Raw genomic sequence first — 13,039 nt, 5'->3', positions numbered from 1 at the left:
CAGGTCTTCCACGTGGGTGCAGGGGCCCAAAGACTTGGGCCATCTTCTACTGCTTTCCCAGACCATAACAGAGAGCTGGATAAGAAGTGGAGCAGGCCGGCGCCGTTGCTCATTAGGCTAATCCTCCGCCTTGCGGCGCCGGCACACCGGGTTCTAGTCCCGGTCGGGGCGCCGGATTCTGTCCCGGTTGCCCCTCTTCCAGGCCAGCTCTCTGCTGTGGCCAGGGAGTGCAGTGGAGGATGGCCCAGGTGCTTGGGCCCTGCACCCCATGGGAGACCAGGAGAAGCACCTGGCTGCTGCCATTGGATCAGCCCAGTGCGCCGGCGGCAGCGTGCCGGCCGCGGTGGCCATTGGAAGGTGAACCAACGGCAAAAGGAAGACCTTTCTTTCTGTCTCTCTCTCTCTCACTGTCCACTCTGCCTGTGGAAAAAAAAAAAAAAGTGGAGCAGCCAGGTCTCAAACCGGCGCCCATATGGGATGGTCAGCACTGCAGGCCAGGGCGTTAACCCGCCGCGCCACAGTGCCAGCTCCCACAGTTCAACCATTTAAACTGTACAGTTCAGTATCTTTCAGTGTGTTCACAGGGTTGTGTAGCCCTCACCACAGTCGGAACACTTGCCATTAAGAAACCCAGTACCCATTAGCAGTTACTCTGCATTCTCCACCATCCTCCTCTAAGCAACCACTGTTCTACTTTCCTCTCTGTAAATTTGCCTCTTCCAGCACATGTTATTCATCACAAATATGCAGTTCTCTGTGACTGACTGCATTTATTAGCATGTGTTTTCTTTCTTTCTTTTTTTTTTAGATTTATTTATTTGAAAGTCAGTTACACAGAAAAAGGAAAGTCGGGGTGGGGGAGGGGTCTTGCATCCGATGGTTCACTCCCCAACTGGCCACAATGGCCAGAACTGCACCGATCCAAAGCCAGGGATCTCTTCTGGGTCTCCCATGTGGGTTCAGGGGCCCAAGGACCTTGGGCCATCCTCCACTGCTTTCCCAGGACACAGCAGAGAGCTGGATCGGAAATGGAGCAGCCAAGTCTCGAACCGACGCCCATATGGGATGCCAGCACCACAGGCCAGGGCTTTAACCTGCTGTGCCACAGCGCTGGCCCCAGCATGTGTTTTCTTTTCCTTTTTTTTTTTTTTTGACAGGCAGAGTGGACAGTGAGAGAGAGAGACAGAGAGAAAGGTCTTCCTTTTTTTTGCCGTTGGTTCACCCTCCAATGGCCGCCGCGGCTGGCGCGCTGCAGCCAGCGCACCACGCTGATCCGATGGCAGGAGCTAGGTGCTTCTCCTGTCTCCCATGGGGTGCTGGGCCCAAGTACTTGGGCCATCCTCCACTGCACTCCCTGGCGACAGCAGAGAGCTGACCTGGAAGAGGGGCAACCAGGACAGAATCCGGTGCCCCAACCGGGACTAGAACCCAGTGTGCCGGTGCCGGCGCCGTAAGGCGGAGAATTAGCCTATTGAGCCATGGCGCCAGCCCCCCAGCATATGTTTTCAAGGACCCTCCCATCTATACTATAAAGTAAGAGCCCTGCCTGATTAATTTGCATGTGGATATTCAGTTCTCCCAACACCATTTGCTAAAAATACCAACCTTTCTCCTTTTATTGATCTTTGTGTATCCTATGCCAGCACCACACTGTTTTGATTAGTATGGATTTTTAGTGAGTTTTAAAATCAGGAAGTGTGAGTTCTCCAACTTCGTTCTTTTTCAAGATTGTTTTGGCTGTTGAGACACTTCCATTTCCATATGAAGTTTTGGATCATCAACATCAATTTCTTAAAAAAAAATGAGATTTTAATTAAGATTACCTTGAATCTGTAGATAAATTGGGAAATACTGCTACTTTAACAATATTAGGTCTTCTGAGCCATAAACTTGGAATGTATTTATTTAGGCTTTATGTAGTAGTGTTTTGTAATATTCAGAGTATAGGTTTTACTTAAGTGGTCTATATTTTTTGATGCTGTAGTTTAAAGGAATTATTTTTTAAATGACATTTTCAGATTGTTCATTGCTGGTACATAAAATAAAATTGATTTTTGCAATTTAACGGAAGTCCTGCGATCTTGTTGAAATCTTTTCCCAATAGTTTTCTAATAGAACTCTAGCTCTAATAGTGTTTTATAAAATCTTTGTAATTCTCTGTGTTCAGAATCATGTCCTATGCAAGTAGTACTAGTTGTACATTTTCCCTCCCACTCTGGTGTCTTTTTTTCTTACCTGATTGTGATTTTAGTGGTATTCAATTTTTACTGTAAAGTTTAATGTTAGCTATGGATTTTTTTATAGATTGCCATGTTATATAATATGTGTTTGTTTTGGAAGTCAAATGTGTATATACCCTCTCTAGATATAATTCAAATTTGTTGAAAATATTTTCATTATTTAATAACAAATGATAGTACTCGCTTCAGCAGCACATATACTAAAATTGGAATGATACAGATATTATCATGGCCTCTGTGCAAGGATGACACTCAGATTTGTGAAGCATTCCATATTTTTCCGGGCGAAGCAGGTAAAGCCACTGCCTGCAGTTGCTGGCATCCCATATGGGTGCTGGTTTGAGTCCCGGCTACTCCACTTCTGATCCAGCTCTTTGCCATGGCTTGGGAAAGTAGCCGAAGATGGCCCAAGTCCTTGTGCCCCTGCACCCACGTTGCAGACCCAGAAGAAGCTCCTGGCTTCTGATCAGCCCAATTCCAGCCGTTGTGGCCATTTGGGGAGTGAACCAGAGGGTGGAAGATCTGTCTGTGCCTCTGCCTCTGCCTCTCTCTAACTGCCTTTCAAATAAATAAATAAATCTTTAAAAAAATTAACAAATGGTGATGTATTTGCTTAAAGTGGGGCATTTGTTGGTTTATTTTAAGCTATATGAAAGCATTGGAGTGATGGCTTCCTACTCCATTTTCACGGTGAAACATATACTATAGGCATTGAGCATACAGTGCATACAGTGCAGAATAAAACACTATCCTTGCGCCGGCGCCGCAGCTCACTAGGCTAATCCTCCGCCTTGTGGCGCCAGCATACCAGGTTCTAGTCCCAGTCAGGGCGCCGGATTCTGTCCCAGTTGCCCCTCTTCCAGGCCAGCTCTCTGCTGTGGCCAGAGAGTGCAATGGAGGATGGCCCAAGTGCTTGGGCCCTGCACCCCATGGGAGACCAGGATAAGTACCTGGCTCCTGCCATCGGATCAGTGCGGTGTGCCGGCCGCAGCGTGCCGGCCGCAGTGGCCATTGGAGGGTGAACCAACGGCAAAAGGAAGACCTTTCTTTCTGTCTCTCTCTCTCTCACTGTCCACTCTGCCTGTGGAAAAAAAAAAAAAAGTGGAGCAGCCAGGTCTCAAACCGGCGCCCATATGGGATGGTCAGCACTGCAGGCCAGGGCGTTAACCCGCCGCGCCACAGTGCCAGCTCCCACAGTTCAACCATTTAAACTGTACAGTTCAGTATCTTTCAGTGTGTTCACAGGGTTGTGTAGCCCTCACCACAGTCGGAACACTTGCCATTAAGAAACCCAGTACCCATTAGCAGTTACTCTGCATTCTCCACCATCCTCCTCTAAGCAACCACTGTTCTACTTTCCTCTCTGTAAATTTGCCTCTTCCAGCACATGTTATTCATCACAAATATGCAGTTCTCTGTGACTGACTGCATTTATTAGCATGTGTTTTCTTTCTTTCTTTTTTTTTTAGATTTATTTATTTGAAAGTCAGTTACACAGAAAAAGGAAAGTCGGGGTGGGGGAGGGGTCTTGCATCCGATGGTTCACTCCCCAACTGGCCACAATGGCCAGAACTGCACCGATCCAAAGCCAGGGATCTCTTCTGGGTCTCCCATGTGGGTTCAGGGGCCCAAGGACCTTGGGCCATCCTCCACTGCTTTCCCAGGACACAGCAGAGAGCTGGATCGGAAATGGAGCAGCCAAGTCTCGAACCGACGCCCATATGGGATGCCAGCACCACAGGCCAGGGCTTTAACCTGCTGTGCCACAGCGCTGGCCCCAGCATGTGTTTTCTTTTCCTTTTTTTTTTTTTTTGACAGGCAGAGTGGACAGTGAGAGAGAGAGACAGAGAGAAAGGTCTTCCTTTTTTTTGCCGTTGGTTCACCCTCCAATGGCCGCCGCGGCTGGCGCGCTGCGGCCAGCGCACCACGCTGATCCGATGGCAGGAGCTAGGTGCTTCTCCTGTCTCCCATGGGGTGCTGGGCCCAAGTACTTGGGCCATCCTCCACTGCACTCCCTGGCGACAGCAGAGAGCTGACCTGGAAGAGGGGCAACCAGGACAGAATCCGGTGCCCCAACCGGGACTAGAACCCAGTGTGCCGGTGCCGGCGCCGTAAGGCGGAGAATTAGCCTATTGAGCCATGGCGCCAGCCCCCCAGCATATGTTTTCAAGGACCCTCCCATCTATACTATAAAGTAAGAGCCCTGCCTGATTAATTTGCATGTGGATATTCAGTTCTCCCAACACCATTTGCTAAAAATACCAACCTTTCTCCTTTTATTGATCTTTGTGTATCCTATGCCAGCACCACACTGTTTTGATTAGTATGGATTTTTAGTGAGTTTTAAAATCAGGAAGTGTGAGTTCTCCAACTTCGTTCTTTTTCAAGATTGTTTTGGCTGTTGAGACACTTCCATTTCCATATGAAGTTTTGGATCATCAACATCAATTTCTTAAAAAAAAATGAGATTTTAATTAAGATTACCTTGAATCTGTAGATAAATTGGGAAATACTGCTACTTTAACAATATTAGGTCTTCTGAGCCATAAACTTGGAATGTATTTATTTAGGCTTTATGTAGTAGTGTTTTGTAATATTCAGAGTATAGGTTTTACTTAAGTGGTCTATATTTTTTGATGCTGTAGTTTAAAGGAATTATTTTTTAAATGACATTTTCAGATTGTTCATTGCTGGTACATAAAATAAAATTGATTTTTGCAATTTAACGGAAGTCCTGCGATCTTGTTGAAATCTTTTCCCAATAGTTTTCTAATAGAACTCTAGCTCTAATAGTGTTTTATAAAATCTTTGTAATTCTCTGTGTTCAGAATCATGTCCTATGCAAGTAGTACTAGTTGTACATTTTCCCTCCCACTCTGGTGTCTTTTTTTCTTACCTGATTGTGATTTTAGTGGTATTCAATTTTTACTGTAAAGTTTAATGTTAGCTATGGATTTTTTTATAGATTGCCATGTTATATAATATGTGTTTGTTTTGGAAGTCAAATGTGTATATACCCTCTCTAGATATAATTCAAATTTGTTGAAAATATTTTCATTATTTAATAACAAATGATAGTACTCGCTTCAGCAGCACATATACTAAAATTGGAATGATACAGATATTATCATGGCCTCTGTGCAAGGATGACACTCAGATTTGTGAAGCATTCCATATTTTTCCGGGCGAAGCAGGTAAAGCCACTGCCTGCAGTTGCTGGCATCCCATATGGGTGCTGGTTTGAGTCCCGGCTACTCCACTTCTGATCCAGCTCTTTGCCATGGCTTGGGAAAGTAGCCGAAGATGGCCCAAGTCCTTGTGCCCCTGCACCCACGTTGCAGACCCAGAAGAAGCTCCTGGCTTCTGATCAGCCCAATTCCAGCCGTTGTGGCCATTTGGGGAGTGAACCAGAGGGTGGAAGATCTGTCTGTGCCTCTGCCTCTGCCTCTCTCTAACTGCCTTTCAAATAAATAAATAAATCTTTAAAAAAATTAACAAATGGTGATGTATTTGCTTAAAGTGGGGCATTTGTTGGTTTATTTTAAGCTATATGAAAGCATTGGAGTGATGGCTTCCTACTCCATTTTCACGGTGAAACATATACTATAGGCATTGAGCATACAGTGCATACAGTGCAGAATAAAACACTATCCTTGCGCCGGCGCCGCAGCTCACTAGGCTAATCCTCCGCCTTGTGGCGCCAGCATACCAGGTTCTAGTCCCAGTCAGGGCGCCGGATTCTGTCCCAGTTGCCCCTCTTCCAGGCCAGCTCTCTGCTGTGGCCAGAGAGTGCAATGGAGGATGGCCCAAGTGCTTGGGCCCTGCACCCCATGGGAGACCAGGATAAGTACCTGGCTCCTGCCATCGGATCAGTGCGGTGTGCCGGCCGCAGCGTGCCGGCCGCAGTGGCCATTGGAGGGTGAACCAACGGCAAAGGAAGACCTTTCTCTCTGTCTCTCTCTCTCACTGTCCACTCTGCCTGTCAACAACAAAAAACAAACAAACAAACAAACAAAACAAAACACTATCCTTGCCCTCATATGGGCATCAGTTGGGTGGTGGGGAACAGATGGTAAGTAAACAATTATAAAACTAATTGTATAATATAGTTGAAATAAATTCTGTGAAGGAAAATAGAGTTTACAGTATGTGAGTATAGGCACACATGTGTACAGACCTGTTCACCATTAATGTCCTAAATATTTCTTGATTATTTTCTTTTTTTTTTTCCTTTGCTAGTGTGATAGTCCAGGCTGTTGGTCATTTACCTGGGCTACTGGACCATATCTCTTCTGCTGTGATATTTCTCCAGTCTTTTTATTCAGAGTGATTTTTTTCAAAGCACAATTTTGGACATGTCATCCTGATATACTTCAGTGGTTTCCCATTGCTTTTGGAATATAAGGGATAAGTAATTAACATGTCCCCTGAGCTCCCACATGGGCTGTCCGTCCATCAGGGTCCTGCCTTTTTTCCTGTCTAGATTGATCTTACACCATTTTCCCTTCCTGTCAATGCTGTTGCTTTTTTGGAATCATACCAGCGCTGGTTAAGAATATGTGTAAGGGTCTGTCTGCATATTGTTTCTGTAGTCTGAAATACTTCTCCATCATCCATTCATTTCATTTAGTTAGTGCTTACTCATTTATCAGCTGAAGGGTCACTTCCCAAAGGAGCCTTTTCTCTCCAGTCCCCAGTCTAGGTCAGGTTCCTTTGTTCTGTATTTTTATAGAAGCCTAATTTCTTCAGAATGCTGACACACTTTGAATTATACATTCAGTGTTGGTTTCCCCTATTAGACTGAAAACTCTATGAGACCAAGAAATGTGTCTATTTAAAAAATCACCACTGCTTGCCTTAATGAGTACATAATGAAAGAATGAATGAATACATTCTACATATAATTATGTTCCTTGTATAATCTTGTGGATATAAATGAGGATATGTTTTTCATCAAATCTAAGACACTGTTGATTAAAGACACAATATTTTTCTGTACCTCTATGAAAGAAAGAATGGTGCCAATTAAACCATGGCAGTTCTCAGTTGTAAGTCAGAGCCTGATGTCAAAGATTTTAATGGAAAAATACACCTGTTAGAATCAGTGGAATCTAGGGTTGGCTCTGTGGCTTAGCAGGTAAAGCCGCTCTCTGCAGCACTTGCATCCCATATACGCACCAAGTTTTTAAAGATTTATTTATTTATTTGAAACGGCAGAGTTAGAATGAGAGAGGCAGAGATCTTTGATCCACTGGTTCACTTCCCAAATGGCCACAGTGGCTGGGGCTAGGCCATTCTGGAGCCAGGAGCTTCTTTCAGGTCTCCCACGTGGGTAGCAAGGGCCTAAGCACTTGGACTATCTCCCACTGTTTCCCCAGCCACATTATTAGGGAACTGAATTGGAAGTAAAGCAGCTGGGACTTGAACCAGTACCCAAATGAGATGCAAGGTAGGCAACAGTTTTACCCTCTATGCCACAACATCAGCCCCTAAAAATCTAATCTAATGACACTTTTTTAATTTGTAATCTTTTTTTTTTTTTTTTCATTTTAAAGATTTATTTATCGGGGCTGATGCTGTGGCGTAGCAGGTAAAACCGCTGCCTGCAATGCCGGCATCCCATATGGGCGCCAGTTCAAGTCCCAGCTGCTCCACTTCCAATCCTGCTCTCTGCTATGGCCTGGGAAGGCAATAGAAGATGGCCCAAGTCCTTGGGCCCCTGCATCTACACGGGAGACCCAGAGGAAGCTCCTGGCTCCTGGCTTTGGATTGGCACAGCTCTGGCTGTTGGGTCCAATTGGGGAATGAATCAGCGGATGGAAGACCTCTCTCTCTGCCTCCTTTTCTCTCTCTGTGTAACTCTTTCAAATAAATAAATAAAAAGAATTACAGAGAGGCAGAGAGAGTGGTCTTCCATCTGCTGGTTTACTCTCCAGATAGCCACAGTGACCGGAGCTGCACTGATCAGGAGCCAGGAGCTTCTTCTAGGTCTCCCACATGGGTGCAGGGGCCCAAGCACTTGGACCATCATCCATTGCTTTTCCAGGCCACAGCAGAGTGCTGGATTGGAAGTGGAGCAGCTGGGACTCGAATTGGTGCCTATATGGAATGTCAGCTCTGCAGGCAGCAGCTTTACCTGCTATGCTACAGTGCTGGCTCCTATAATCTGCTTTTATACATAATATATTGTGAAATATCTTTACATGGCAATTTGTATACTTTCACCTTAATCTAAATGTCTGCATAGTATTTTATTATATACGCCACAGCACTGGCCTCCAAGCAGTTAATTTCTTTGCAATACTCTTTTGGCTTGAGTTATAGTCAAGTGTTTAATAATTTTCATTTTAACTCTAAATTGACATTTGATGGTTTTGATGTTTCAGATTCGTTACATTTCACAAACACAAGGCCTACCAGCTGAATATCTTCTCAGCGCTGGGACAAAAACAACTAGGTTCTTCAACAGGGATCCTAATTTGGGCTACCCACTGTGGAGACTTAAGGTGTGTCTTCCCTGTCATATTACTCATTTCTGTACTCTCCATGCCCAAGTTTGAATTCAGAGTGAGTTTACTTCTTAAATTCTTGAGGTAGAAGAGGGGAAAGCATAGACGAAGATGCATTTTTCAGGAGGATACACTTTAAGAATTACTGTATGTTCCTATTTGCATTATCTTTAGTTTAAAACAAACTTTAAGTGCCATTTCAATCGACTGAAATTATTTTGTTTATTTTTTGTAACAGTGAGTAGTGTTCACAGGGAAATTTAGTAATGACTTTTTAAAGAGAATTCTCAATAAACATGGCAAAACAACATAATTTTCTAACTTATCATATTCAGGCTTTGTATATTTTCTTGAAATAGATATTTGGTTTTTGTGTCTGAGCCTTTTCCTTCAACTTAGAACCCTCTAACTCTGCCTCAGCATCCTGAACAGTTAGCATCTGAGATATCATTTCATTTCAGAATAGCTGTAAGAGAAAAATGGTAATGTTCCTTCTTACCTGACCCCCTTCAGGAGCTGTGCTCCATCATTGCTTCATGTTTATTTCATCACCGTTGACGGGGTGGCCAGATATCAAGGGGCTGTCTCTCCACTGGAAGGTTTTTCTGATTGTAAATTATTTTCAGGTTTGCCATCTTTGGTTGGCAAGGTAATGACACGTAGTCTGCTTTTAATTTAAAATAAAATTTGAAAATAACATACAGATAGAATTTTTTAAAAATATTATTTTATAGACACCTGAAGAACATGAGTTGGAGACTGGAATAAAATCAAAAGAAGCTCGGAAGTACATTTTCAACTGTTTAGATGACATGGCTCAGGTAGGCATGGAAAGTTTCAGAAAGACATTTATTTATTTCCTTAAATACAAACACTTCTATTGGTTATGCAAAAGAAAAATGTTATTTTTCTAGTATTTACTTTTCATTTTTCACAGAAAAATATATATTGATACTCTGCAATGTGCTTACTATTTGAATCCTAACAAGGATACTTTTAGAATTACCAGTTAAGCACCCCTATTAAAAATCTGAAATGTTCCAAAATCTGAAATTCTTCAAAATCTGAAATACTTCTGGTCCCAAGCATTTGAGTAAGACATACTCAACCTGTTTATAGTTCTTTGATTTTGCCTAACTGGTCTTACATAACAATATTTTTTAAGATATCATTTATCAAAGTTTTTTGTCTGATTTTATCTGCTAAATATGGAAGAGCTGATATTTATTGAGTGCTTATTATGTTCCAGACTCAGCTTAAACACTTTATGTCATTTAATCTTTTCAATAATAGAAATGTTTATATATAAGTAATCACAAATGCTTTTGCTTAACTTGTCTGCTGTAAATTATTATTAATGTTTTTAAAAAGATTTTTATTTATTTGTTTGAAAGGCAGTGTTATATATATAGAGAGAGAGAGAAGGAGAAAGATCGATCTTCCATCCAATGGTTTGCTCTCCAAGTGGCTGCAACTGCCAGGGTTGGGCCAGGCCGAAGCTAGGAGCCAGGAACTTCATCCAAATCTCCCATGTGGGTGGCAGGGACCCAATTTCTTGGACCATCTTCTGCTGCTTTCTCGGGCACATCTGCAGGGAACTGGATTGGAAGTGGAGCAGCCAGTACTCAAACTGATACCTGCCCTATTTGTGGCTGCTTAACCTGTTGTGCCACAATGCTGGCCCCAAGCTCTGGATTTTAATGACAAAATTTATTCAGTTTTATTCTACCAGTAAATTTAGGCAAAGACTGAAATTAGGTAGTATAAGAAGTGTTCCCTCCTGTGAAAATGATTATACTGTAATAAAAAGAATTTCTCCAGGTTTTTCTTTCTTTGCTCACAAAGAAAAACCTCTAATGCTGATACTAAGATATACGTGGCTCACTAGGCTAATCCTCTGCCTTGCGGTGCCGGCACACCGGGTTCTAGTCCCGGTTGGGGCACCGGATTCTGTCCCGGTTGCCCCTCTTCCAGGCCAGCTCTCTGCTGTGGCCCGGGAGTGCAGTGGAGGATGGCCCAAGTCCTTGAGCCCTGCACCCACCCCATGGGCGACCAGGATAAGTACCTGGCTCCTGCCATTGGATCAGTGCAGAGCGCTGGCCGCAGCGGCCATTGGAGGGCGAACCAACGGCAAAGGAAGACCTTTCTCTCTGTCTCTCTCTCACTGTCCACTCTGCCTGTCAAAAAAAAAAAAAAAAAAAAAAATATACGAAAGGAAAAAAAGAGGGGGGAACCTGGTGCTGTGGAGTGGAGGGCTAAGCCTCCACCTGGGGCGCCAGCTTCCCATATGGGCACTGGTTCGTGTTCTGGGTGCTTCTTTTCTGATCCAGCTCTCTGCTATGGCTGGGGAAAGCAGTAGAAGATGGCCCAAGTGCTTGGGCCCCTGCATTCATGTGGGAGACCCAGAGAAAGCTCCTGGCTCCTGGCTTCAGATGGGCCCAGCTCTGTCCACTGCGGCCATTTGGGGAGTGAGCCAGTGGATGGAAGACCTTTCTGTCTCTTCCCTCTCTCTCTGTCTCTAACTATACCTCTCAAATAAATAAATAAATAAATAAAAAGGTGACACATTAAATGTTTAATCTGCTGCTTAAGTGAAGAAGTATAATATTTCCAAATTTTCCTTTGAAGGTGAATATGTCTACAGACTTAGAGGGAACAGACATGTTGGCAGAGAAGGCGGATCGAAGAGAATACATTGATCTTTTAAAAAAAATGTTAACGATTGATGCAGATAAGAGAATTACTCCTCTGAAAACTCTGAACCATCAGTTTGTAACAATGACCCACCTTCTGGATTTTCCGCATAGCAATCAGTGAGTATGGTAGAGACTGGGACTTTTTGCTATGATGTGGTTCTTGGTTGTATGACAATCTTATAAATGGAACTATCAGTTGAGCAGCAACTTTAGTTTAGTGCCTGTGTATCTGACTCACTGATGCTTTTCTTTCTAATTGAAAAATCATGAGATTAAAAACCACTTGTGTATTTTTCCTCTCTATGGCTATAAATCTCTGCATTTATTTTGTCTGAAAGTACTTAAAAAAGCGTTGTATTGGGTTATTTGCTTAAGCATTCATTGTGTGCCTCTTTGATCTTTTTCAGTGTTAAATCTTGTTTTCAGAACATGGAGATCTGCAAGCGGAGGGTTCACATGTATGATACAGTGAGTCAGATCAAGAGTCCTTTCACTACACATGTTGCCCCAAATACAAGCACAAATCTAACAATGAGCTTCAGCAACCAGCTCAATACAGTGCATAATCAGGTATTCAATAAGTTATTTTGGAAACTCATGGTATAATGGGACAGTAACAAGTAAGAGTGCAGGGTGAGATGAAAACAGTCTTTGTTTTGTTTTTGTTGCTTCCTAATTTTTTTACTTGGCAAAAGTGAGGGAAGATGGGTTGATAATACTTGAAATGTACATGCTGGCAAAAATGAAACAAATCCTAAATCTTACCACAGTCCAGTAATGGGTTTTGACTGTTATACTGCTTTACTATTATACTAACTGTAGCCAAATGACTCTCTTTCTCTCTGTTAAGGATTTTATGTGTCTCGTTACTTTATTAGAGGTATTTCCAAAAAATAAACTTTAAGGGTGCTTTTGTATTTGTTTTCCAGCCAGTGATATTTACATTTAAGTTTGCTTTTGGAGATGTAAACTTCCCAGTTCATTTGTTTTTAATTTTTAAAAAATATTTATTTTTTTAAAGGCAGAGTTACAGAGAGGCAGAGAGAGAGAGAGGGAGAGAGAGAGAGAAACTCTTCATCTGCTAGTTCACTCCCCAAATGGCTGCAATGGCCAGAACTGAACCAATCCAAAGCCAGGAGTCAGGAGCTTCTTCTGGGTCTCCCATCTTCTGCTTTCTCAGGCCATAGCAGAGAGCTGGATTGGAAGTGGAGCAGCCAGGTCTACCTGGCGCCCCTGTGGAGTGCCGGCACTGCAGACAGCGGCTTTACCCGCAACGCCACAGCACCAGCCCCTGTTTTTTAATTTTTTTAAGAGATTTATTTATTTATTTGAGAGGCAGAGTTACAGAGAGAGGGAGAGACTGAAAAGTCCTCCATGCATTGGTTCACTCTCCAAATGGCCGCAACAGGCAGAGCTGGGCCAATCCCAGGAGCTAGGAGCCTCCTTTGGGTCTCCCACATTGGTGCAGGGGCGCAAGCACTTGGGCTATCTTCTACTACCTTCCCAGGCCACTAACAGGGAGCTGTACTGGAAGTGGTACAGCCAGGACTCGAACCAGTGCCCATATGGGATGCCTGTGCCACAAGTGGAGGCT

The 13,039-nt window shown here is 43.4% G+C and overlaps 1 protein-coding gene and 2 non-coding genes across 3 annotated transcripts in view; all 3 read left to right on the top strand.

The window, feature by feature from the left end:
* Positions 1-13,039, top strand: part of HIPK1 (homeodomain interacting protein kinase 1) — a 68,160-nt gene that overhangs the window by 31,215 nt on the left and 23,906 nt on the right. Inside the window, exons 4-7 of the mRNA XM_051856145.2 lie at positions 8,627-8,746; positions 9,484-9,570; positions 11,378-11,562; positions 11,853-12,015. Of these exons, the coding sequence (XP_051712105.2) occupies positions 8,627-8,746; positions 9,484-9,570; positions 11,378-11,562; positions 11,853-12,015 (555 nt within the window). The remainder of the gene's footprint in view (positions 1-8,626; positions 8,747-9,483; positions 9,571-11,377; positions 11,563-11,852; positions 12,016-13,039) is intronic.
* LOC138850758 (U6 spliceosomal RNA) lies at positions 2,417-2,520 on the top strand. Its single transcript, XR_011390938.1, has one exon. It is a non-coding gene; the product is annotated as a U6 spliceosomal RNA (small nuclear RNA).
* LOC138850757 (U6 spliceosomal RNA) lies at positions 5,318-5,421 on the top strand. Its single transcript, XR_011390937.1, has one exon. It is a non-coding gene; the product is annotated as a U6 spliceosomal RNA (small nuclear RNA).

Source organism: Oryctolagus cuniculus, chromosome 7 (genome assembly GCF_964237555.1).
Source record: "Oryctolagus cuniculus chromosome 7, mOryCun1.1, whole genome shotgun sequence".
NCBI lineage: Eukaryota > Metazoa > Chordata > Mammalia > Lagomorpha > Leporidae > Oryctolagus > Oryctolagus cuniculus.
Note: the sequence above shows the minus strand (reverse complement) of the source record. Positions and strands in the feature narration are given on the sequence as shown.